A 27953-nucleotide genomic window follows, 5' to 3' on the forward strand; every position below is an offset into this window, starting at 1 on the left:
ACTAAACGGAAGTCTGCTCATATTGGCCCTACAAACAAATTATTCCTATGTTTAGAAATTTAATTAAAAGATAAGACGGCAGATTTTCATGAGAGTAGAATTTGCATTTTTTGTTGTGTTTTACCCATGTTGAACATTAGCTTCCTGATATATCATTACATTTTGTTTTTCCATCAGCTATTCATTTTAAAGCATAATAGAAATTACACATGTAAAATCTATATTGCGTGGTAAAATAGAGAACACCCCGGGGCTATTTTCATCCAGAATATCAATATCAAAAGAAAAATGAGCGTATCTCTAGGCTCCGTTCAGTTGACTTTACCATTCCTATAATTATTGTAAATTTTACAAATCAATGTCATCAAGGTGTAAAACATGCATTAATTGTGATTAATTCAATTTCAAAAATAGAATTAATCTCTCTCCAAAAAAACATCCTACGAAAGGCCAACGAAGAATATGCATCCTTAGAAGCGGTATTGCCCTACAGTAACTGTCTGTGTACTATAATAGATATAAAAGTGGATTTTTATACAACAGACGGCCACCCTGTGTGATACATCTACACACTCGATATTCCACTATCTTTTGCAGGACACAACACCACCATACTATAATTCCATAAAAAGCAATAATGCCCTACAAGCATTCCTCGTCGTTAATTTATCATCCCTACAGGTTGTTTACAGGAAATCGATTTCTCTGGGTCTTCTCCATTCATACTATTAGGATCCATAGAACAAAGACCTTAGTCCTCTAACTCCAAATGTTCCCATACGTCACATGCATAAACAACAGAATTCTTATAAAAATATACCATACATAGACCGTAAACAGGTTTTTTTTAAAGAATAAAAATGAAGTGTGATAGTACAGTATATTTCATTGCTATTCATCTATTCATTTTAAAGAATACATTTCATCTTTGGACAAATCACATGTAAGTCAATATAATAATTGATATAATCAAATCATCAGACATTCAATGACAACCAGATTCACAATCCGCCGTCTAAAATTGGGACCTTTCTACAATGTATAAAATTGTCATGAGACAACTAATGTTCACATAGCTTTCTTGCATCAGGAGAAGGTTCAAAATAATACTACAAAACCAGTTAAGAGAAACCTGTGCGATTCAGAGTGACATTTGTTATCGTATGTTTCTCACGAGACAAGCTAACCTCCCGAGAGTCGAAGCTTGCAGCCATAAGAGCCAGAAGTATTATCTGAACTCTGTGTTTTCACTCACTACGTCTTTAGACTGAGGTATTCAGCGAGTTAAATCTTTGGTAAAATTAGTCTAGAGCCACAAAAACCCTGAGTCTGGGCATGCGCTCTTGACGTCACAAACAAGTTACGTCATTGTTCCCTATTTCAGGTTCTCCTCAGTGGCTCATTGGTTGCTGCTGTTGCATACACGATGACTGTGTTTTTGGTGGCGGATCGTCTCTTTTTGTCACTTTCTTAGCCTTTATCCTTCTGTTCTGAAACCAGATTTTGATCTGGCGTTCTGAGAGGTTTATTAACTGTGAAAGTTCCCAGCGACGAGACTTAGATATGTATGTTGAGTTATTGTATTCTCGCTCAAGTTCAGCGATCTGGAATTTGGAGTAGGGGCGCCTTCTCTTCCTGAGTGTCACTGCGGTGGGGGCTAGTGTCGTTGATGGTAAATGAATTTGTTGCATATCTGAAAATAGAACACAAGCCTCAGTAAATACGGAATGCTGGCCCAAATATCGCACATGCCGCACCTTCTGCGATGTGCTTGATTAAACGTGTGGATACTTATTACCACAGATATAACCAAGAAATAAATGCATCTTCATGAAATTTCTTACAACTTAAATCATAATACATGTATAAAGGAATTTTGGACGTCAATTTTTAGTGCGTCAGAATAAACAGAGTGAATTCATACCTTTCCCAAGGGTAAATTAAATACTTCATGTGATTTATTGATTTTACATTTAAGAATAAACCGCATTGATACCACTTTTATTTGATTAATTGGATAAAGAAATCTATATTATAATAATTTATTGATTGTTTGTTGTTTTACGTCCCATTCGAGAATATTTCACTCATATAGAGACGTCACCATATACCGGTGAAGTGCTTCAAATTTTGACCTTTACTCGGCACTTAGGGCCATTGAGCAGTGAGGGATCTTTATCGTGCCAACGCCTGCCGTGACACGGGGCCTCGGTTTTTAAGGTCTCATCCGAAGGACCCGCAACTTTCACTTCAAAGTGCCGAGCGCATGGCGAAGGAACCGTTGCTACCCATTTTTTTATCGACTTAGGTCAGCCGCGGCCGAGATTCGAACTCACGACCTCCCGATCACGAAGCGAGCGCTCTACCGACTGAGCTACCGTGAAAGGTTATAAAAATTTAAGGGAAAATGTTAAAAAGATGTTTGTCAAACGCGTGGATTGATGCATTTGTGGAGCGCCGTTGTAAAAAAAAAAAAAAAAAAAAAAAAAAAAAAAAAAAAAGACGAAAAAAAAACAAACACTGCAATTTTATGTACTGACTAGTATACAAGCACTAGTTACAATTTTTAATCACACCTGCTTTTAATTTAATATGTTCTTAATCAGGAATTTTTTCAAAGTTTAACGAAAAGGGTCATCACGATAAAAGGGGAAACAAAGAAAAGTATAACAAAAATGGGTCTGTGGAATACAAAGTATAATATTTTGTAATTTGATATTTGTAAAATACTGAATCTTCTGTAATAAGTGTTTAGTTCGACGTGGCTACTCCTGATAACCTGAGCTGGGACGTATCATACAAACAGAAAAATCCTCGTCTGATGAGGTGAACTTTTGATGTCCGTTATCATATGAAGAGGAACATGCCACCTCATGATTTTGTGTGTAGAAATACTATGCATTAGAAAATCTTTCTTCTACAAATAAGCATATTTTTCTTTCCAAAATTGCAATTAGAATTTCTTTAAATAAGATGATATTTCATTCATCAGAACAATTTATTCAAATTTCTCTCACATAAGAACAAAGTGTTCTGCTATATCAGAAGAAAGTGGTGGCTCAGTTTTTCGTAGTGGTGGGTCGGTGTTTTATGGCCATTTTATGACCGTTTTATTCGCCCTTTGCTGAATAAGAGCATTTAAACTTAGCAGAGATGTAAGGGTGTTGAAACAGGTATAAAAACCAACTTTGTTTAAAAAGAAAACAACTGGTACCATAAACTTCTGTTTCTTTCGATTTAACACAACTTGGAACTTATTGAAACCAGCGACATCACGGGAGAATTCCACGGTGACGAGAATTCACGAGATTTTTACGATCGCCATATTATGGAAAATGTCTGCACATCAAAGACAAACGATCTTCGTGCAATCTCTATAAACCCTTTTTACAGGCAAATGAAATTTTGTGTAAACAATATAAAACCAGTTTAATAGAAAAACGATTGAAATCACTTCTTGATCTGACTTTCGATTTACAGATATTTGACATCTTATCCTAACCCCTGATGCATAAAATCTCCAGAATCTGATTTAAGAATCCCCAAATCTTTATGTTGCAACAAAGACAAGAATATTTTGGCTCAATCGAACGCAGTCAAAGAAATTTTTGAGCAACATTCACAGAATAAAACTTTACATCTTAAAAAAATTGCAAGCTTCTCTTACATTTAACCAAGAATAATAAAATATCAGGATATATCAGATTCATTAGAGGCTTATAGCATGTCGATATTAATTGTACATCAATAACACATCAATGTTAATTTTAATGCATATCACCTCCAGTGCCTCGGCGAGAATGATTGTCTGGGTATATAGAAACCGATATGTCTAATAAAATGAAAGTTTAATTTCAGTTCTTTATCGGTCGGTCATAAAATGTAAGTATAGTATTAATCCTAACGTTTAAGGTATTATGTTCACAATAAAGAAAACAAATTAAAGCCACAACTGCCAGCAATCACAGGTGGTCATTCCCTCAATCTCGTCTGCTAAATCATCTCGGCCATTCAGCACCCAATGCTTTATTGCCATTTCATTGGACGATTTTCTGATTTTAGGAAACCTAGAATTACTTGGGCGTCGAAGGCGTTGATAACAGAATAGAAACAGTAACCAAATCAGGAAACCTTACAACATTTATTGCTTAATTAGATTCCTCTATCTCGCGTTTTTTTTATTACTAATTGAATCGAACTGATAAAACAAGGTGTTCCTTCATATCTTTCAAAAGTATATCCTGTACAACGTTCCATTCGAACGTTCGCAATCCGTCCAAAGTTTAAAAAAAATCCACTATGATCATGCAATCCGGCAACGATCTTCAGTACAATATTACACGTAAATATACATTAGCACCCAAGTGACAGGAAAATGGAGAACTGCGCTAGGTCAAAGGTGACACAATTGTTAAATGCAGTTCCGTTTACGCATTTATTTCTCGACTTAATGATTTTTGAAACTTTAATCTAATGTTTTTCTAACAAAAGGATTTGGATGTGATATAAATCGAGACTCGCTGCATATTATAGACAGCTGATACAGAACTGAGCCGTCTGCTATAACAATAGTGGGAGAGGAATCTGCGCTATGATGGGGACAAACACTAGGGTACCAATATCATTGATTCTCGGAGTAACGGAAAGCAGGGGGAAAATAGAATTCGAGATGACGACAATTTGTCAGATTTTTAAGGTGTTTTGATTGACCCTTTTTACGACAATCGTTGATACTCTTAATTAATTGCAGAACATTAATTCTCTGATAGATATTTTACTTGGTCATCATAAGTCCATAGAATAAATATATATTTTTACGTAAAATGGCAGAATTCGATATCTGATATAATTAACACGTTTTAGAACCTTTGTATAAATTAACTTATATTTTCTAGGTATAGTATTCAATTTTGTGAAGCATTCATGTCTCCAGTGTGCGGGTATGTTCTCGTCCGCTCCGTAGCTATTTTATAAAATGTAAATTACTTATTTTTTAACGCCATTGATTTTCTCTTAGATCGAATATTTAAACCATTTATGTGTAAACAGAATTACCCTGTAACTCCCACAATCCTGCACCTGCCTTCTTCATTAATGTTTTAATTGAATTTTCAAAAATCATTTTAAAAATTTTGCGAAATTTGACTCTTCCACTGCAGAGATAATTTAACATTGACAAGATGTTAAAAGAATCCAAAGATACATCAAAGACTAACAAATCTTTATCACCGACTTGTTAACGACCATAGTTCAGGATAAGATTTAAGGCCATTTTCCCCCCAATTTTTGCTGACTGTCCAAATGTTGTCACCACTTTCTATTGTCAACAGGGCGACAGAAGGTCTTTTTGTATTTATTTATTTGTTTAACATTAAAGTAAAAAAAAAAATCTTATAAAAATGTCAAAAAGAGTCATCTATTTTATGACCTGTAATCAATAACGTTATTACAGCACACAATGGGATGTCGTAAAATTTGGGATGTTGGTCCCTTAAGAAAGGGAAAGTTATGCTTTGACCAGAAGATAATGGGTAAGGATTATTTGTAGAAGATGATTTTTTTTTAACTGATGCTTATGTGATACATGTAAAAAGAAAGTCAAATGATTGTTTTTCAATGAAGTGTATAATACCTTTTGTTGAATTATTTATTCTACCCTAGTTCAGCTTCCAGACTAAAATTAATTTATTTTCACTACTTGCCAAAACAAAATAAACTTTGAAATATGATCTTATACTTACAATTTTTCCATGAAATTGGCTGTTCTTCTGAAAGATATAAAGGTTTCACACTTTAAAATTTGCTTAGATTTTTGTTTAATATTAACAATATTTTAAATGTATGTTTTATAGGAATCATTTTTCTTATGCAAAATATGAAGAATATTTGATAAAATGAACAAAGCATCAGCAAAATATGTTCAATAATTCTAAGTCATCTGGAAAAGCGGTAACAAGCTTTAAGGTATCAAATGTTTATAAAAATTCGTGAGTTTTTTGGTTTAAAATACAGAAGACAAATAATGAATAATTTGTCATTATTTATTAAAAATTATATCCTTTTTAGTTATTTTTTTCTGTTATAATAACTAGTCGAGGAAACATTTTTTTTCTGTCATAAAATGCCTTTTTGTATTTTTCCCCTCTTTTTTAATGTTCTTAATGTTCTGCCAAATATAGAACAAATTATTCAGTTTCTAAATGGATTAAAATTGCTTGAAAGTACGGTGCCTTGCACGAAACCCCTAAAATTGAGTGAATTTCGTATTTAGTTCAAACTTTTTATAAGCTTTTGCTGCAATCTTAATGCGAGGTAATGTTGTTGCTTCAGTATACATGCAAAGAAAGGCGCATGGAACAAAGATAATTAATAACATCATGTGCTTTTATTGGCTTGTTATGATTTTGAATCATAACGGGGTATTTACATCATCAAAAATCCTTATTTCTTTACGCGAAACATCTTTTGCATTTTCATTTTAACACTTAATTACCTCGTAGGCTTAAGAGAATGGCATTATGAAGTAGTTTTACAATGTATTATATAAATATTAAAATAAATTTATGGTATAGCTATGGAGAATTCACCATTAACATAAACTTAACTTTTCAAAGTTGAAGATTTTTTTTAAAGATGACCATTCTGGTTATTTTTTAAATGTATTTTTTTCAAAATCTAAATTCATCAAAATATTGATATGAATTCTATTGAACATATCCACACGAGCTGGTCTACGGAGATGAGTTACATAGTACCTTAACGGATTTTCATATGAAAAGTAAAAAAGTTCACAAGTACACATTAATTTTCATATAAAGGTTGTGGTGCTTATGTCGTTTACTGATTTCTTTAGGTAAGTTCACAATTCACAAGTACATACCTAAAGAAATCAGTAAACGACATAATCACCACCCCCCCCCCCCCTTCCCCTTTATAAATACATGTAGTGTTCAAAAAATGAACAAATCTCTCGGGGAATTTGTTAATAGAGATATATGAATTATTATTTAGTCCTCTGGAATAATTTAATGACCCCTAGTTGTACTCAAGCTGCATATTCCAATAATAAATATTTTCCCAGCAAATAAACATGGCGTGCATTGCGATGATAAATCATCCGAGAGTATTTTTGTTAATTAGATTTTAATGTATTTTGATTATATCCACATTGTTTAATACTAAGGACAATGCGTATCATATAAATTCTTCTTATAGCGTGTTACAAAGGTTACTTTAGAAATTGAATTTAATTATTAGAAATTATTCATGCATAGCACAAGTGAGCTGTCATCTCCAGTCGTTGAAGACATACATATGGTCCTTGTCTTCTCCAGCAATATAAATATTATGTATTGGTACCACCTTTGTCATGAGATGACTGCCCAAGTCCCGAGTATACAACATACTCTCTAAATAACCTCAGCTAAAAACCTGCTGTCCTCTATATCGTACTAATTTAACTTATCTCTAGTAAAATATTAATATCAGGAAAATAATTTTTCAGGCACAATATGTTAAAAAGAATATTTCAATAAAAAGCGTACTTGTCTATCTTTTTTTTTTTTTTTAATTTTAACACCTTATACTTATATTGAGCCTAGGATAGATTAAATACTCAATCAATGTCTCTTTAACTATAATTAAAAAAAAATAATGCACAATAAAGTCTTATTTGAAAACATTTGAAACCTTTATGAAAAACTTGTTCTAGTGTTTCTCAGTGTTTTTTTTCTGAATATTTTGATGACAATGACTTTAAGAATTAAAAATCTAGTGGTTTAACTGAACTGACTCTGTGGATAGCGTCTTTTGATGGATTATAAAGGTTTATAATTGATATGAACATTATAAATAAATGTAAATAATGTTTTATTTTTGTGTTTTGTGTTAAAGTGACGAGAAATATAGCTATATGAACAAAATTGTCACGTTTTAGAACTGGATATATACTTAATAAATAAAGACACTGTAATAAAATCACGACAATCTACATTTGCACATGCCTTCATCACGTGTTCAAAAACGCTAATTTCTCACACAGAATATAATGACAATGGAACTATATAGTTCGTACTGAGAACGGTGGCCTTTCTCCATATTGATCGGCTTAAAAAACAATTATATTGTCTTATCGCTCGCCAGATATCTACATATCATTACCGAGTGATCAAGCTGCTGACGACTTTCATCTTTTTAAAAAATTTTCTCATGTAGAAGCCATGCACCCAGATTAGGTTCGTTGTGCATACGAGACACCGTGTTAGTTGGCGCCACGGTGACATTCTCTAATTAGATGTTTACTTTGAACATTTTCATGAATCTTTAACTAATCATCAACACGTAAGAGAACATAACGCCACGCTTCAACGAGAAAAACATTCTAACATCTCAAGAGTACTACATGATGTTTCATTAAAAATTAAGGAACTTTTTTGTTAGAATTTCTTACTCAAGCATCGTGGATAAGCTGCATAATCGACGCTTGAATGTAAATAATTCAGGAGTAGTGAAATGTGACTGTAAATCACCTCTAATTTGTTTGCACTTGAAAAAAAATTGCAAGCAAATATTCATCCGATTCTATTTATAGGACCATTTCTACTTTGCTTTAATTTATTTTGAATCTTTGTTGAATTTTCATTAACTGATTGGAGCTTGTCTTTTTCAAGTGTAAACACAACTGAGCCATCCTATTTAACATATTCCTGTTCTTATAGTATTATATATCTTGTATAGACCTAGGATACGACACCTTGTTGATGCAAGAACGATATGATCTGCCATAAATGTTAATAAACGAAAAGTCACGTTGTTCACACATTAAATAAATCAGATCATGTGTCATTTGTATCCAATTTTACAGCAATGCAATACCTGCTTCCGTATGCCTAAAGAATACTTTAACTCAGCAAATTTATACAAATTAATTCAGCTTTAAAAAAAATGAAACACTAGCTAGAACTGCCGCAGCTACGGATATATTTTTTGGTATCAACGGTTACAAGCCACAAACTGTTCATCAAACGTCAGGTCTGATCACTCTATACTTGATTACTAGGTTGCAGAAGGAACGTGTATTTTCTTCAACAAAATTTGTAATGTTAGCAGTTGTGCTTCGCTGAAATGATTTCTAATCGTTTAATTCGATCTTCAAATTTATCTTTGTGACAGGGAGACATTTTTTCTAAGTAAAGGAAAAGCAATTAATATGTAGATATTATCTCCTTATATGCTGGAGAGACGTCTGTGCTTGTGCGATATCCTACCTACTGCCTTTCAGAAATGTCTCTTTGCTGATCAGATTCAGGTTAACATATATAAACACATTGTTACTCTGAATCCATTTTAATTAACTGTTTAAACTGAGCATATCATTTCTTCCTCAGTTGTTGGATAGTTTGTTTTTTCTTCTCGAAGTATTTTGATTTTTTCGGAAAAAATGCCACTGATAATATTCTAGTCCATTCACAGAGAGAGAGAGAGAAAGAGAGAGAGAGAGAGAAAGAGATTTAATCGATTTGAGGGGCCTTACAAACTCGTTAGGATGCATATCATAGGATCGTCGGAGGATGGCCGCGGGGACCCGATGGTTTGATTGTACTGCACCGTTAATAGACCGGTGACGGCGGCCGGGTGGTCCCCAGACTACACCAGGCACACAGTTAAAAGTAGTTTACATTTAATATATATAGATAAAAATAAATTTATATTTGGAATTATCATTATAGCAATTTAGATAGACGTCTATGTATCTAAACGGTTGTTTACAAAATAAGGATTTATTTGACAAGATTTTTATAATTCAGTTGAGAAAGAGGGAGAGTATTAATGTTAAAAATAATAACAAAATTACTAGGCTACTTAAAAAATAAAGCTTCTTTTGATTTATTAAGAAGGTCGTGAATGAACGTCCTTCAAAAAGATGGTCATGATGCGCCAAAAATACAATATCATATATATGTATACAACATATTCATATCTTCTTGTCGTTTCTTTCCTAAGTTTCAGTGAGTTCCTTGAGATGACTTATAGATGGGATGAAATTAGATAGAATCTGTTGTGTCTAGAAAACAACAGCGGTTCTCTCTTGCTCAGGGGCGGGTTATAAAATTAGTTCACGAGACAAACTACACAGGTTCAGTGGGTTATAAAAAGACTATAAAGTCCTATATAGTAAGTAATTTGTCGACCAATTCGTAAAACATTGCACTTATTCACCCACCAAGTTGCCACAATAAAAACAGCCCTGTTTATTTTGTGTTTACTTCTACAATTTTGAAATGGCACATGCGCAACTTTTCGGAATTCAATGTGTATGATATTAGTTAACAGGTCTTTCCACATGATATTTTTCTCAATCCTTATAAAATCTAAGATATTCCTAGACAATGTGATAAAAATATCGTTTAATACACCTCTGGTGTTAAGTTGATGAAGTCATGAACTTGCATGTGCCATCCAAAATAAAAATATATATTATATATACATGCTGATCACAGCTGTTCCTCTTGCAAAAATCATTGAGGAGAAGAAAAAAAATATGAAAATGCCACATTTTTCTAAGCTGCATTTCAAGTTTTACTTAAACTTCAAGAGATCAAAAATACGACGCTAGACAACTGTCTAGGCGACAACTGTTGCTGCAGTATTGAAAATAGACAGGAAAAAGGAAACGTGGAGAGAAATTTATCTCCGGTTTTAAATAAATTCAGAGGAAATAATCTCTTTATTTCTTATCATTCTATACAGTGTGAAAAGATCCCCATCAAAGCCGCCTAACTACCAAATCGGGATTTATCGGAATTTTATGTCCATCCCAGAGGTTTTCCGATCGTAAACCTGTCCAGCGGTTTAACGGAGCAGTGCCGGAACAGTTGGGTTGACAAAGCCAAGCATACAACTGATCTATTTAGCATATTTGTTTCATATAAAGGTGGCGTCATATTTTCAATTTGTCAGACAGATAAAATTTCAGATGAGAGAACTACAGCGATGCTGAAATGATACAAGCCATTTTATTTCTCTCATGTGGGGTATAATACCGGGGATATGTTTCCCGTACAACCACCGTCCTATGTTGCTTGTCAAACAAGTCAGATTCCTGGCACACCACTTATCTCAACAGCTACCAGTTATTTGATATCTTCAACACCGAATATTTTTGGAAGACATAATTATTCTAAATTTGATTTCAGGCAATTTACATTACGTTTTTATTTCACATGTTTTGTCAGGCGATCCGGATCGCATATGAAATGTTGAAATTATTTAGCGGTTTACATTTGCAGATATGTTACTTTTGAAGCGAAATTACTTTCTGTGGCTTTTAGAAGAAATATAATCTTTATAATAGTATATAAATAACTCATAATCAACAATACATGTCAGTCATTAGCATACATTTTAAGGACGTTTGTACGTTTGTAAAATTTGACATTGTATTTGGAAAATAAACAATATTAATGTGACGTTGATTCTACAACAAAAACATGAATTCTATGTTTCCTTGAAAGAAATATTATATTAACACTTTGAATAATTATTTAATGATGATTAATTTTCAACACAGTATATCAAGTCCACTTAATTTTAATGGTATTCTAACATCGCAAATAAACAAAATGTTGGTGACAGAAATGAGCTATTAGTGGCCAATCATTTCACTGAGGTAGATCTGCGTTCTTTGAGACACAATACCGTTATTTACACGGAAAATCAGAGACGAGCACGGACTGCCCCGAAGTAAGAAACTTTTTATTGTTTGCATCTCTTAGGTTAAGCGATGATTAATGGTCAATATCTGCGGCAGGTCTTCTTAAAATTGTCATTTTAATTTTTAAAACATGCCGAAATCATATTTCCTCTTTGATTACTTGGAAACAGACAAATCCCAGACTTTTGGAGATCGTGTGTGTAGGTTTAGTTTTACATGATGGCTTTAGAAGTCACCTATCCTTAAAACTTGTGAGAACATGACCCATATACCTATAGACAACCGCTACATATCAATGCTCCCACGCAAACATGGAAAACAAAATACCCAACGGGAAATTTAAAGTGCCTTACTTTTTCCAGTATATATATTTTTCATATGTAATTTCGAACAGAAACAGTAAATATTAATATCATTAATACAATCTCTCTTAAATCTAAGTAAGTTTATTCATACGTCAATAATTGATAATGTAAAAAATGAACTTTCAAAGTGTACCACGGAAGAAGAGAGAGAGAGAGAGAGAAAAAACACTTTTGTTCACTTGTAAATATTAACTCACATCCAACATACAAGCACATATGTCTTAAAATAATTCAAATATAAAATTCGACAAATCATTGACACGCTGTATTTTACTAGTACATAAGTTAAAAATGTTTGACTTTAAAAAAAGATGTCCAGATATAATAGTATTCTGGATCATTGCATGATGATAACATATTGTAGCTCTACTATCTAAAGCGAGCAAGATTTTTTTTCTATCCGTTCCTAATTACAGTAGGATAACAACCACCTCAGGTGCCATGTTTCACAGATCCAGCCATTTTACAATGGTTTACAGGAAGTGCCTAGTACATGATTCAGAGGCAAAAACGTGTGAACGGAAAATTCCCGTCTACGTTAAGGAGAGATGAAAGTGCAACATGACGGCTTCTATGTTTTCATCGATTATTTTTCACATTTATTCTTGTTACTAAATTGAATTATTTTATGAGCTATATAGGTTTTATGTTTTTTAGATGGAATTTGTAGTATTCAGGGTTTTTTAAAGTTAATATAGATATCTTGATACTTTTTAGCAAAATGATGCAGTAAGTATTATGTATTAATATAACCACATTATAAATTCAAAGAGGAAGAATGTTTAAAATGATAAATAGTCATATTTAGAGCTAATAAAGTGGTGTAAATAAACATATTTTTTTCGTTTTTTGTGGATATATCACAACATTTGATCTGAACTATAGTGCATAAGGGACACATTTAAAGTATGCATTGCTGCACGTTGTGACATCCTTAGAGTCACCCAATACAAAATTTGCATTTAGAAAACATTTCTCATCATTTCAAATTAGTTATTTAAAAATATCATCAGTGATAGAATCATTATTGAGTGGAAATACGTGCATTAATACCCCGGATTAGGTAATGGGAAAAAGAGATATTACTGAGTTCAATTATATTCAAACTTTGTCTCTGAAAATCCATAAGTCATTAAATGTAGGAGAAAACCAGTAAGTGTAAAGCTCTGTAAAAAATTCTTTCATGCAATGATAATTGCTTTAACAGTTTCAGTGATATGTATGAAAACTGCACTTTAAGAGATCCATGTTTTTATTGTGATCAGAAAGAAACCATCAATAAACAATAAATCATGAAGTGATAACTAAGACATAGCTGACACAAGTTCTGTGAGGAGTAAAGTACCTGTTTAAGTGATAATCAAATATGAATAATTAACCCTTTTCTCTAAAAACTCACTCTACTGATGACCAATCAAACTTCGCGTCTCTTCGCCAAGTCGGACGACTTCATGAGCAGCTTCTGAAGCCGCGGTCGAGTTAATGGAGTATTACACTTTAATGAAGAGAGTTAATTTGATGACTTTGATCATCTGCTTCTTTATGGTTGTAAACAAAGTCTCATTTCGGATATTGATAAATAAGAAAGATTACAGCAAAATGATCAACCCGACAAAACCATCGAAAACTTTTACAATTAGATAATTATGTAATGATGATATCACTTAGATACAGACATGGAACGAACATTACGCCATGTTTTCATTTGACTGCGATGAAATTTAAAGTCCAAATGAGAAAGCTACCCGTGTTCATGGTGTTGACTAATGATGCAAATGCAATGTGCATTTCCGCCCGAAAGTGCAGCAAGATATGACGAGAAGACTAAAATCCGAAACCTGTTACAAACCAAACGAGAAACAGGAAAACAAAGAGAGAATTGTTTGACTTCAGAGATTTGCAGGCCTTTTGAATAATATACCACCGTCAGTTTTACTACAGCTATATATATACATTTTTTTTCACGTTAAATGTTATCATGGTCATTCATTAGGAAACAGTATTTTTTTCTTTCCATTAAACAATGACTGACTGGATTGCCGACTGTATACATCTTTATAAACACGGGCGAAATAAAAACATGCATTATGACTGAATTATGCATATTTGCGATCTGAGAGAGATCTTGGGTGGTCTCTGAACTGAAGTGAATGAAGTGAAGAGATATACGGTAATGATTTCTACTGTTTTCTTAATAAAGTTTTTATCATTTTTTATATCAAATAATGAACAAATGCACGTTAATGAAACATGAAAAAAAAATTATGGCGAAGTACGGAGGGGTAGAATATTTTTAATTAATGAAAAATGCTAACACTAACTGCTTATAAATTTTTGCATTGAAGATAATTTAAAAATAGAATAATCTTGCTCAACAATATATATATATATATATATATATATATATATATATATATATATATATATATATATATATATATATATATATATATATATATATATATATATATATATATATATATTGGATACAAACAGGGGGAAAATCAAATCTACGCGACAGACAATTGGAGACTGTAGCCGATTAAATAAATTTTAACGTCTCATACAGGACAAAAATTATAAATCATCCTACTAATTAAAACAAATACAGCTAGCTCAGGCTGGAGAAAAGGTCACGGGTTCCAAACATTTACAGCATGTTTAATTTTCCAGACAAAGATTATAGAAATTTTTGTTTCATTTGAAATCGATTTATTTTGCTAATGTGTGATGCAGTATTACAGATTTAAGTTTATAAATTTTTCATGGCTGTAAATTAGAAGATTTAATCATCTAGTTCTTCATTAAAGAAATGTTCTATACATATTCAATGTGATGAAATCGATTACTTGTTGGAAAATAATTTTTCTGGAGAAAAAAATGGATAGATTTCTACAAATATGAAGTCTGCAGAAAAACTTAAAACCATCAGTCATCCTATTTTTTATTATTATCATTTTTTTTTATTTATTTTATTTTATTTTATTTATTTTTTTTTTTTATTTGTCCACGTTATCAAATTTTACATACAGCAAAATCAAAACAAAAAAATAATAAACCTTTCTTTCTTTCACCTTTCTTTAAAAAATATTCTTCGTGATAAGAGATAAATTGCACCAAAATATTTTTCCTTTAAAGAAAAAGTACACTAAATAAAAACAAATTAACCCAGTTTTTTTTCTTAGTCTCGTCAGAAAATCATTTTCATAAAGCACTTCTTCACATTGGCTCTCTGCTGCCGTGGTTTAAGATAACTTGGATCTGCCGGGAAGCGGGTTGTTCCCTCTGAGCAAGGTCGTGTGAATCCTGTCTCGTTTTTATAAAGCAATCAACATTCTAATTCTACATTGCGCGGTTTCCTTGATGGGTTTAGTGAATTGAAGATATATTCGTAAAAAGCATCTTGGTGGGTGACTCAGGAAATTATTTCAATCACGTTGTTGTTGTTTTTTGTTTCTGAAGGGCCTTTTTAGAAAAGTATGCTTCAGAAAATTATATTTTTATTCCCATTTTTACCTGCTCTTTTTCAAAGGCTTAACAATTTGAAAAAAAAAATGAAAAAGTATCTTTTTTTCATATAGAATTTCTTCAGGTATTTTTTGCCTATTTATCTGATATGCTCCATTTCCAAAATGTTTTCGTTTTAACTTCGAAGGTAGCCAAAAATATACATTAGTATAATTGCCTTTTTTCATAATTCCTTGACGGATAACACTTAAAATATTTATTAAAAGGATCAAGTGAGTGATTATTTTAACACTACACAGATTGAAGATGATATCATCCTACTTAACACGAAATAAACCTGTCGTATTAATAATATATTCACCAATAACGGTGCCATTTTTCCCGTTTTGTTTTTCTAAGGTATTTTTTTTTATTTTGAAGATTTAAATGCATAGTACAAATTTTACTTGGATAATGTTTTTTAATTGTCATTATCTATTAATTTTACCATCAATGTGAAACACATATTTAAAATTTTATTGTTGCAACTATATACTTTTGATTTTTAGTCTTGTGTGTGGCCTAATTGGCTTTGGGTGAAAAAAAATTCACTTTTGCTGTCCTTGAGTAAAAAATGATTTAGCAAATTCACCACTCGATTTAGGAACCATTTTCCCATCATCCTATGCTTTTGAACCCCTGATAGCTTTGCATAGCATGTATTGTTATATTGAGTTATGTGTTTTTAATGATGTTCTTCTCATTCCGGATGCAACGTCTTATCGATAGGAGTTAAAAATTTCAAAAAATAGATGAGATTGAAATGTACTCTTCATACAGTAATGTATTTTTAATGATCAAACGCTGTGATGAATTTTAGTCGAGTACAGAAAACTTTGATGGTATCGCCGCCTTTTCATTACAAGTCAATTTAGCTGACAGAGTGTGCTGGTATACCTACCTCTTTGACAGAGGGAAGGATAGGCGGACACAGCTCCGGATTTGTTAAGGTCCAGTGCTGTCGGAACCTCCGGGGCCCTCCAAGAATTATCTAAAACATTCAAACGTTCATGAGCACTACATGTGCATGAAATTGCACAACAGTTTCTTTGAGAGGAAATCTCCTCCCTCGGGGTATCACTATCCCCATGGCTGTTACAGGATTTAAATATCAAACTTTCATATCCTGACTTCATAAGAGACGAATTATCCCCCCTTGGTGACGTACCTTCTGATGACGTTGTACACAGACTGTTGAGCTTCCAGTCATTGTTGCTGTGTTGTTTTGGTGTGTCTGCCTGTAGAGAGTACACAGACCCCGGAGGAAAGTACCCAGAGTGGGGCCAGGATCCATACATATGATAGTTCCTGTCACAATTTGCTCCGTCTGCGTACGATGGAAGGTGCCATCCCCGGAAAGCGTACGGATTCATCGCTGCCATATCCTGGAATATGATGCTTCTTCCTCAAGTCTTTTCATATGCGAGTCACTTCAATCCTGATGTATTAAAAGCCTCTGTTAAAAATTATATAGAGTACATAACCAACACACTTAACCACACAATAACGTGTTCACTGCAGAACGAGGTTTTAATAAGCTTCTGCATTCACAGCCATATAAACAATTTTTTTCAGTAATTATTAGATACAACTTTAACTACGAACGGTATTGGCCGTGTGATAAGGAATAAATGACAGATGAACATAAGTACACCGATTCGCTTCGTTTAGTTTTGTCATACAGCTCATTAAAATAATCCTCAGTGTTCAGTAGAAACGCTATCAATTGATTGGCTAACTCTCGGAGCGGGCGATGGCGTATAAAGTTGACCCCAGCTTGAGGTGAACTCTTCGCTACAATACACAGTCGCTCGCGCATGAAAATATTCCACTGTATGAAATAAGACGACTCGCTGTTATTATTCTAGACTTTTGTTTCTCTCTAATTTATCAAATTCTGATTTATACCTGCGTGGTTAGAGGACCACCTACAAGACTCGATCAAACCTGCCGCGCAGTGCCTAAAAAAATCAAAACAGTAGAGCTTCTAAGGATATGGGTCATTACAAAGTTTTATTTTCCCCGTCATTTTATGAAGGGCCTGTCCGCAGTAATGACCATTAACATAGACACTTCAGCACCACAAAAGCAGGAAGCTGGATTTATTAAGCCCGACATAAAAATATATGAAAAAAAAAATATTGTCTATTTCTTCAAAGGTATAGATCTTTGCCACATGAACAAGAAATTTCATTCCTTTTTGTTCTGTGTAAATTTTGGGGAAAATAACGACTGTTCTTCGAATAAATATTTGCCGATCTGTTTTTCTTATTGAAGTCTGCGTTATTATGAGGGCAATAAAGATTATTTATTATCAGAATCTATGCAGGTAGCCCAATAGATATTATAACTATCAATACACATATTAAAGATTTTATTTAACAGATAGCATTCCAGATGCGGGTAATGATATCTGAGGGGGAAAAATTCTACAGATTAAATAAGAAAAAATATTATATTAATAATAAGCATGTTTTTTAAAAGCATTAATTGTCTCTGTGTTGTATTTTGGCGTTTCCCGAAACATAAGGAGTACATTGTTGTAAAATCCATAAATAAATAAAAACAATCTTTGATAAATGATAGTGAAAAAGGAGGTAATTATAAAGAAAGAAAACAATTTTGATAATTGGGATTAACTGTCATTCTTCTTACAAATGAGTGTTGTGAATTAGAATGGGTGGATCCCTATAAAAAATTTTTATAACATTAAACCAACTTTTTAATGATGTGGACAAAGAGGAACTTGATAAAAGAGATGATACGGGAAAACGTCGTTAAATTATCATTATTTCCTTTTTTTATTTTTTTCAGGCCTGCATGAATTGAAACAAATTAAAATGCAAACAATCAAACTTCTTAAAACCAATTTCAAGTTTTTACTTTTTTTTCTCAGGAAAATTCTACATGTAGTTCAAACAGATTTTTTTTTTACATTAATTCCACTAGTTTCTTTTTTTCCCCAGACAATTCTTTAATTTCACTTTTTTGACACTAAATTTTAAAGTTTGATAAAACTGCTTAAAATAGTGATTTACGCATTTCATTTTAGACAATCATGTAAAGAAAAAAAATTATTTTATCTCATACAAGTGAATTGTTTGTTTGTGTTTTTTTTAATAAAAATCTGTCGAATTATAAAAAAATGAATTATATATTCGTTCACTGTTAAAAATACTCGTTGATAAGACAATATTGAAAAATAATTTTCCCCCACTAAAATCAAATTCGATTGGAACTTTTTCCAGTTTTTATACTGATACAAACATCAATATGATTCATAAACAAAAAAAATGTACTTAATTAATTTTTATAATTTTAAACGTTTGAACAAAAATAATTTTACAATGGACCTTTTAAACTTTCAATATGCTAACTTATGCCTGTTGTTTGAAACTTTAATACTTGTTACAAACTTTTATTTTTGCTAAAATAATAAAAATAGATTTTTAAAAATGGAAAAAAATGTATGTGTATCTTTTTAAAAGATTTTTCAATAATGTCCCATAAAGTGATAACAAAAATGTATAAATCTATAAGAGAAATCACAAAGAGTGAGAATTTTGAACATCATAGAAAATCTTCTATTTCTTATAAATTTAGGAATTTGCTGTTTGCATCAATAACAACCAAAACGAGTCCAAACTATGCATCAATTTTTTGTTTGTATCAAGTGACTTTAGATAGAATATCAAATCTAAGTTTATTAATAGAAGAGTTAGTAAATGGAATACTATATTTAATTAGTATCTGCGGGCTAAAATACAACTTTCCCAATTTCAAACAATTTAAACTCATTCGCATTTCTAACTCAGATTGTTCATTTAAATAAAACATCGTGCATTGTCAAACATAATCTTGGATAGAATAATCTGGGTCTAAATAGCTGTTAGAAATGAAATATGCCATGATCAACAAAAATATAATTTAAAACATACACAAGAATCTCTACTTACCAGCTTCCAGCACTGTTTACATAACATTAACAGAAGGGGGCGGGCTAATACTAGCGTAGTTGCTGAACTCATGAATATTTAAATAGGAAAAGGAAGATAACTCGTGTTAATGAATATCTTCACATTTTTTCTAAGTAGTATCTAATCATGGCATTACGTACGATGCTTCTTTAAAACATAACGGCAATAAATGTCAGAAAAATAATTATTTGTGTTCTATCTTTCACAGCCACCCTCTAGATTTAGAATTAGTACCAAAGTTAACACAATAGAGGTTGTTAAACCGTAACCAAAGTCATATCTGCTTAATTTGTGAAACTAATTAGGAAGGTCAGTATATCTCTGATAATATTGATGTGTTAATTGCATTACCGGTTTATTTATGCAAAAAGCGTGAAGAGTTTTAATCGTTGATTTCATTTTTATTTGATACACGGATGAATACAAATCAGTATTAATGCTTTTTTTAAACAATTTTAAAAAAAATGCCCAACAGTTTAAATGATTTTCTACATAAAAATATAGTTCATAGGCTCTTAGTCATTGTGTTAGTGTAACATAAAAAATTCAAAATGGTAAAGTAACCTTTGCATAAGCGCATATATTTATGTAAAACTTTAAGCACGCCGTGTGGGCGGGCATGAAATTAAAAATTAAAAAAAATATATTATTATATTTAATATTTAAACCTTGATAATTAAAATTATTCAGACCACAAAGAAACCGCGTTTCCTCGTGTCAATGACCTGAAAAACTCTATTATCATGCACGCATGTATTTGATTCAGATTATTTTTAGAATGCGCTATTCTGAAAATCAAAGGAAAAAACCCCAGATAACTTGGTATCATAATATCATCTGCCACTGTTTGCATTTATCTTATTATTTTTCATAAATTGCCATTTGTGTATAGCTTCAACAAAGGAAGTATTTAATGAAATACAATGTAGAATATAGTAATGCATAGTAATATAAATAGTAAGATAAAAATAATTTCATGAGGCTGATTGTCTAATAAATGTAATCCTGTAAGACAGTTAGACTGAATCCAACAAATACAGTACACAGCAACTTAACAGGTTAAGGTTGCACATGAGCAAAACATATGACAATTATTTAAAACTGGACGTAGTTCGCAATAATAGGTTGCAATGAACTGTGGAACAAAATGAGGGTAAATTTATTTTTATTTCATAATAATTTTTTTTTTAAAAAAATCATCAAAACTTTCATTATTTAGAATTTTAAAATGCAGATTATCTCGATGAGAGCATACAGTTCAGGAGGAAAGCATGTATCACCGTCCAGTCAGGAGTCATAATTTTGATCATCTAACTTGATCACTTCATATTTTTAATAATTCCGTGGAATTATTTGTTTGAAAGCAAACATTAGTCTTAACATTAACCTGAATGAACATGTTTCTTATTTAACACAGATCCTTCTATATCTGGTGCCGAAATCGGGACTTTCTACACATGAGATAGCCTCAGAACTGTAGCTCTCTGGGAAAGAAAAATCGGACAAACATACCAGCAAGCATGCTATCGAAAGTGTCATAATAACAGTCAAAAGATATGACTTTAGAGACACTTTGGATGGCCCTAAGACAGTTCTTAAGATAGACATAAAAAGTTCTCTTAAGAATGTCCTAACTAGGATAGACTTAGGAGAGTCCTAAGATAATTCTTTTAAAAATATTATAACATTATAGACTTTGTTTATATAACAAAGAAAAAAAATGATAATAGACTTTAAATTTCTTTGACAACTTTTAAAATTGAATTAGAAATATAACAAATGTCTGATTGTAAAAATATCCTTCCTTATTTAATAAATAGTTAAATCTCTCTCTCTCTCTCTCTCTCTCTCTCTCTCTCTCTCTCTCTCTCTCTCTCTTCTACGTAGATGAAAACATTATGCTTATTCCAAAAAAAAGGTTTAGTAGAAATAGCATTTTAAATTATACTTGCCATGCTAATTAGATAAATTAATTTTATATAATTAACAACTTGCCAATATACAGCTATTTCTTTTACTTAGCTATAGAAAATAATTTAGAGGACAGTATGAAGGTTACTTCTACATGTACTACATCGCTATGAACTAGCAATTCAGTCTCCCTCCATTCCTTGCAGGTTCAGCCGTGTACAGAGAGCATCAATAGCCCTCGGATGAGTAACTGATTCACGTTACAGTATCCCGCGAAAAACTCTCGTGCTGGTAAGCGCTATTACCCCCATTCACTCATAGATTTCCAATGAATAATAACCCATTAAAGTTTTAGACTTCAACGTATAGTGAGGAGAGAAAATATGCCAACTTCTCCAAAATGTAACTTCAAGTTCTTCTGGACGAAATGGAGAAGTTTTTAGCAAATTCACTAAATGTGTGACCAATAATTCCAATATTTAATCAATTCAATTTTTTTTACTTAGAATAAACGCTCTTTAGATGATATATTACAATCGTGCAATAATATACATGTTTACATAGGAAATGAACGGTTGCACCAAGATAAGAACCTCTTAAGTGTGTCTTAGGACGAGTCTTACGATGTCTTAATTTTAGAAAAAATCTAAAAATACATCTTAAGTTATAAGTTACCACAGATTCGATGGCCTCACTTAGGGTTAAGGTACAGTGTATCTCTTTAAGATATTACAATCTAAATTTAATTAATTTTATCTATAACTATCAATATCCCACTGTGGGACGTGGAGGCTGGTATTTTGGATGAGACCGTATAAACCGAGGTCCAGTGTCGCAGTAGGTGCTGGCACGAAAAAGATCCCTCACTGCTCAATGGCCGTAAGTGCCGAGTATAGGACAAAATTTGCAGCTCTCCACCGGCAATTGGTGGTGTCTCCATATGAGTGGAAAATTCTCGAGAGGGACGTTAAACAACATACAAATAAACAAACATAACTATCAATAATTAAAGATCAGTTAAAATTAAGATAAAAATTTAAATGTAAGATGTTTTAGTCTTAAGATGCTTCCATAGCATTTCTGCAGAGAGCTACAGATCCATTCATCATAATGACCTTGTTTGCAAATACAACCTATGAATGGGTCGTATTTGGACTGACATGTTTCAATTCAGTTCAGTTTATTAAAGTCAAGAGACATACATTTCAAAGACAATATTTACAATCATACATTTTAGTAGAAATGATGATGAGATTAACATCTAACATGTACAACAGATAATATAATGATATCTAAAATCATATATTTTAATAAATATATGATGAAATTAACATCCAACATGTACAATATATAATATAATGATATTTCAGTAATTTATAAATTAGTTAAAGACATTGTTATTGTTGCACTCGTACATACTCATTGTTAAGCCATTGTTTTTATACTACATTTGACTGTGCTATTCCGTCTACCTGATCAATACATAGGACTCACCGGTTGTGACCGGTCAACAGAGGATGTTTACACCTTCAAGGCAACTGATCCTACCTCTGGAACTCCCAGGGGTCCGTGTAATATGCCCTGTTCACAAATTTGATTAAACGATTTTTGAGTTCGATCACTGTTATCTTCATCTTTTGCATTGTTTCATTTCTTTTTCGATTGATGGCAAAACTTTTTGTCGCAAGTTTCGGGTGTAATTTCTTTATTATGTGCAGTCCATCATCTACAGCTAATTCACTCAATTAGTTAATGAAACATATTTTATTCCTACTCTTGTTAAATTATTTACCTTTCTTCAACGGTTCCAATGGGTTCTTTATGGCCTTTGAATTATCCATGCATGTTTGGTTCATGCTGAAATACGCCTGTCGGGGGAAAGTTTTTACTTTGGTGGATCTGTACTCTTTGTTATGACTTTCTGAATTTTCTTTCCCAGAAAGCTACAATTCTGCAGCTACACACGAGACAAACACACTGCACACTTACTCTGAGTATAGGAACTCTTTACAAGTAAGAAATTGTCAAGAAGTATGATCATGTCTGTCCATTAGGAATAGAAGGGAACCTTTTCTTTTAAATCATTAACAATGATTGACTGCATAATGCAAGTACAATCAGTATAATACTTCTGTTTCCAATGTGTTGTCAAGATCAAAATTACTGTCAAACAAAAACAGAAACACAGAAAAATATACAGACTAACAAAAAAATTGAACAAGCCAACAAAACAAAAAGGGAAAACACGCAAAAGTTCCTCTATAATTCATATACATGTAATCAAATTGAGGAATAAATACTCATATGAACAAATAGCCCAGGGGCCTCTTATGTTAGTATTTAAAATCATTACCAGTCTGAAATTAGAGAATTTAATGAAGCATTAATTCTTTTATGTCGGAACATAGGTTTGCAATAAATAATGGGGGCCATATTTTTAAAATCATTCTAATTCCCTCGACCATTCTATTCTTTCTATGAGGATCAGATTTTTGGGAAAAAATATACCATCTCACAAATAGCCCTATTTTAAGTACTCCATTCCGTACATAAGAAGAAGAATACTGGTATGAAAACTAGCACTGCATTTCAATATGGTTGCAATGGCCACATCAATTTTGTAGGACATTTTTCAAGCCTGCAGTGTACCAATGAATGCGATTACACTTTTTTGAAACAGTACACCAGTAAGTAAGCGCAGTCATGGAAATCGTTCATACAATAAGCCAAATATACATGTTTCATTTGATTCGCTATTACCTTTCGTTAATAAAAAAAAATTAGGTCTTCATCCCATTTGTTGTAAACTTTAAACTTTTAGATGGATTATTCTAAGAAGCTTAAACAAGTCCATTCTTCTACACCAGAATACAGACTAGTGTTAGTGATTATGGATGTTGCTCAACACAGGCTCTTTAAACTGCCACGTGTTACGGAATATAACAATTCTGAGTCAATCTGTCGATTCCATAAGCTAAAATTTGCTAACAAAGGTATAGACGCTAAAACATTAGCAACATTCTTAATCATAAAAAACTTCAGTCTAGTATTCCACTATATTTTAAGTTGAAATCTACAAATGTGTTTCCTACAGATATTCCCCAACCGCTGTATCCAAAATTTTTAATCATAAACAAACTCTATAGTGCGTAGATATTGACCATCTAAAACAAAATCCTCGTACGTGTTCTCTTACATCCTCTTCTTCCAGTTATAGTCCAGCTAGACACAACATAACTGGTGATGTATAAATCAAAATGACAACCTAAAAGCTATCATTTTAAAACGTCCTAAATTCAGGAAACCTAGATCTTTTAAGTTGGACAGCACTTCACTTCTATTTTAATTTCGTCGAGGAGTATGCTAGACGATGGGCTAGATATGAAAAGGAAGATCTTAACACTCTGTCAAAATTGATTAATCCTTTTTAAATATATAAAGGACAAAGTACTATCTATCCTTCCTTTTCTAGTAGACTGGAGGTGGTAAAAGATTGATAAGAAAGACTACATGAACATGTTTTTGATTCAGCTGACAATGTCATCTGGACAAGTTCAAGGTCTCGAAATGGAAAGTGTACATTATGTTACTGTCTTTCTACTGGCGAAGCAACCAAGTTGATAGTCCCTTACAAGATTACTTATCACCGTAGAATATGGCATGACCTTGACTCAAGGTCACTGCTCCAACGGAAGACCTATTCGTTGCTTTGCAACGAGCTCGGCTCTAGTAGAACTCGGTTTTAATTCCACATGTAATTCAACCTATACTCATATTTCCCTTTCAAAAGAAGAAATTCTAAAAAAAATAACCTTTCAGTTTTAAATACTTTTAACATTTCAGTCAAAGGAAGTGAGTTGATTTACCGTGCCTGTAATGGATTCCAAAACTTCATAAAAATCCTTACAAAAATATACTACAGAGGCCAGTAAAAGTTGCAAGAAGCCCCTATCCTTACTTCTCACCAAAACATTAACTACTGTGAAGGAAAAAATTCACACTTTTTGTGCTACAACATATTCAAGAAGTGGTATAAAACAAATATGGATTCTAAAAAAACTCCTAAGAGCTTTTGGAAATTTAAAATCTCAAAACTTTTAAAACATCAAAAGCATCAAAACAATTGAGGTTTCTACGCTTTATAACCATTCCTCAGGATAAAGTAAAGAGCAGGCATTTTTGATATCATAAATAACAACCCACCCCCTACCCCCAAAAGAGTAAATTGTAAATTGTTATATCTTGTGATTGGTCATCTAAAAACATACTTTGTGAAAAATCATTCTGTTTCTACGTACAAGTACTCTGAAGTTGATATTAAAAAAAAGATGCGGGAGTTACTCATTGACAATATCTGTATAGTCTTTGGAGACCACGTCTTCCAACAATTTGATGGCATTACGATGGGCACTAATCCTTTATTAATCCTTTATTAGCCGACCTGTTTATATTCTGTGAATCTATTCAAAAACCTCTACATGAGAACAAAACTCTTGCTGTGGCCCTCACCTCAACACTTAGGAAATGTCGACGACGTTTTATCAATTATCGATAATGGTTAACTAATAACTAAACTCAATGACAAATGGGATGACAATCCATCGTCAAATTCCCTCATTTATGTAGAAATATTCAAACCTCATCTATTCTCGAATGGAACGTAAAACAACATACAATCAATCAATAAAAACTCATCTACATATGGTGTTTATGTCTACCCACTGATTCGATACGCAAGAGCATGCTCTGAGTACGATCAATTTATAAACCGAGGCAAGCTACTGACAGTTACTTGATGTTACAAGAATTTCACCACCCCGCTTAAAGAAAGCTTTTTGCAAATTCTAATGATCTTGTTTTTAAATAAAAACCTATCGTTGGGTCGTATTTGACTGACATGTTTCATACCATTTGTTAGATCATTGCTTTTATTACTAAATTTGACGACGGATTACTCCGTTTACCTGATCAGTACATAGAGCTCACGGCGGGTGCGACAGGTCGACAGGGGATGCTTAATCCTCCTAGGCACCTGATCCCACCTCTGGCGTTTCCAAGGGTCCGTGTTTTTGCCCTGTTCATGATTTGTTTTGTCTACTGTATTTATGAGATTGACCACTGTTCGTTAGGTGCACCTTTTACATTATATGATACATTATATATAAAAAATGTATGAGATTGATCACTGTTCAATGACTGTATTTTTTCATTAATGCAAGTTTTAGAAGAAATGTCTTAGGTCTAAGATATATTTTATGACCAACTTACGACTTCTTTTAGTCTAAGTGAGGCCAACAAAGCTATCCTATCTTAGGAAAATTCATAATCTTTGTCTTTATCTTAAATCAACGACGAGCATATTCTAAGACATATCTCAGGTGATTTAAAAAGGAAAATAGTGAGAAATTATGGAATTTACACTATTTATATTATTTAATCCCATAGTTTTTGTAAAATATTAATTTTCTTTATTAATTTGATCAATTTATTAAACACTGTATAAATGTATGCATATTGAATGCCACAGCTCTCTGAAGGGTACCAAATATGCATTATAGTGTTAATCACACCTTACATTAGTCTTTTCTTTATATCATTTAGTCCACGTTATATGGTATGTAACGCAGAGGCTTTTTAAATACACTGTTAAATAAATATACTACATAGTCAGATGCATATAACATTAAGTCTTTCCTTTGTATTATTAATGAAATATATGGAGATAACGAACAGTATTCAAGCACGAAAGTCCATTAAACAATACAAAATAGGGGCAGAGCAAACACGGACCTCCAAAACATCAGAGGTGGGATCAGGTGCCCTGGAGGAGTGAGCATCCCCTGCCGACCGGTCACACCCGCCGTGTGCTCCTTGTCCTGATCGGGAAATAACGGGAAAAATCCGTCGACAATTCAGTGTGTAAATAATGGCCTAATTATTAGTATGAAAAAACATCAGGCAGCATTTCACTCAAAGATAAATTGTATTTGCTGACAAGGTCATTGTATCGACCATAGAACTTACAAATGATGAATTTAAACGAGACTGCTGATATTCTTGTTTCATCAACTTGTTTGTCAGTAATTTACCTCGTTTTAAAAAGTTGTACATACGTAGAGCATGCTCTTGCGTATCGAACCAACTTAGAGATATAAACCCCGTATGCAGGTGATGAAGGTATATTGCTGCATAAGTAAGGGAAGTTGACGATTGAAAAGTTAAAGTCATCACGTTTATCATAAAGCTTGGCTGTTAGATTACCATTAACGTCTTTTTCGAGTAAAATATCCAAATATGAAACAGATGTGTCAGACTCTGTGGTATCTTTTATCTCAAGCTCACCGGAATATATCGTATCGACATAAGAATGGAAATAACTATTGTTAATTGACAATACGTCGTCGATATATCTAAATGTCGAGTTGAAGGCCACAGCAAGTGTTTTCTTCTTTTCACGTATAAGATTTTGGACAAATTCTG

General features: G+C 32.5%; 2 protein-coding genes across 4 annotated transcripts in view; one reads left to right on the top strand and one right to left on the bottom strand.

The window, feature by feature from the left end:
- The window catches only part of LOC133187205 (coatomer subunit zeta-1-like), a 406408-nt gene that overhangs the window by 67236 nt on the left and 311219 nt on the right, over positions 1 to 27953 (top strand). The gene's annotated exons all lie outside the window — the stretch shown is intronic.
- LOC133186727 (homeobox protein Hox-C11-like) lies at positions 867 to 17342 on the bottom strand. Of its 3 annotated transcripts, XM_061322003.1 has the most exons (4): positions 16754 to 17288; positions 16487 to 16576; positions 5742 to 5768; positions 867 to 1693 (listed from the first exon to the last, which is right to left on the bottom strand). In XM_061322003.1, exons 1-4 carry the CDS (start codon positions 16965 to 16967, stop codon positions 1392 to 1394), a joined length of 633 nt encoding a protein of 210 aa, XP_061177987.1. In that variant the 5' UTR covers positions 16968 to 17288; the 3' UTR covers positions 867 to 1391. The 3 variants fall into 3 exon arrangements, with proteins under 3 accessions (XP_061177987.1, XP_061177988.1, XP_061177986.1); XM_061322004.1 differs by lacking the exon at positions 5742 to 5768 and having other exon boundaries at positions 16754 to 17298; XM_061322002.1 differs by lacking the exon at positions 5742 to 5768 and having other exon boundaries at positions 16487 to 17342.

Source organism: Saccostrea echinata, unplaced genomic scaffold, assembly GCF_033153115.1.
Source record: "Saccostrea echinata isolate AGI-Se365-2 ecotype Australia unplaced genomic scaffold, CSIRO_AGI_Sech_v1 ptg000014l, whole genome shotgun sequence".
NCBI lineage: Eukaryota > Metazoa > Mollusca > Bivalvia > Ostreida > Ostreidae > Saccostrea > Saccostrea echinata.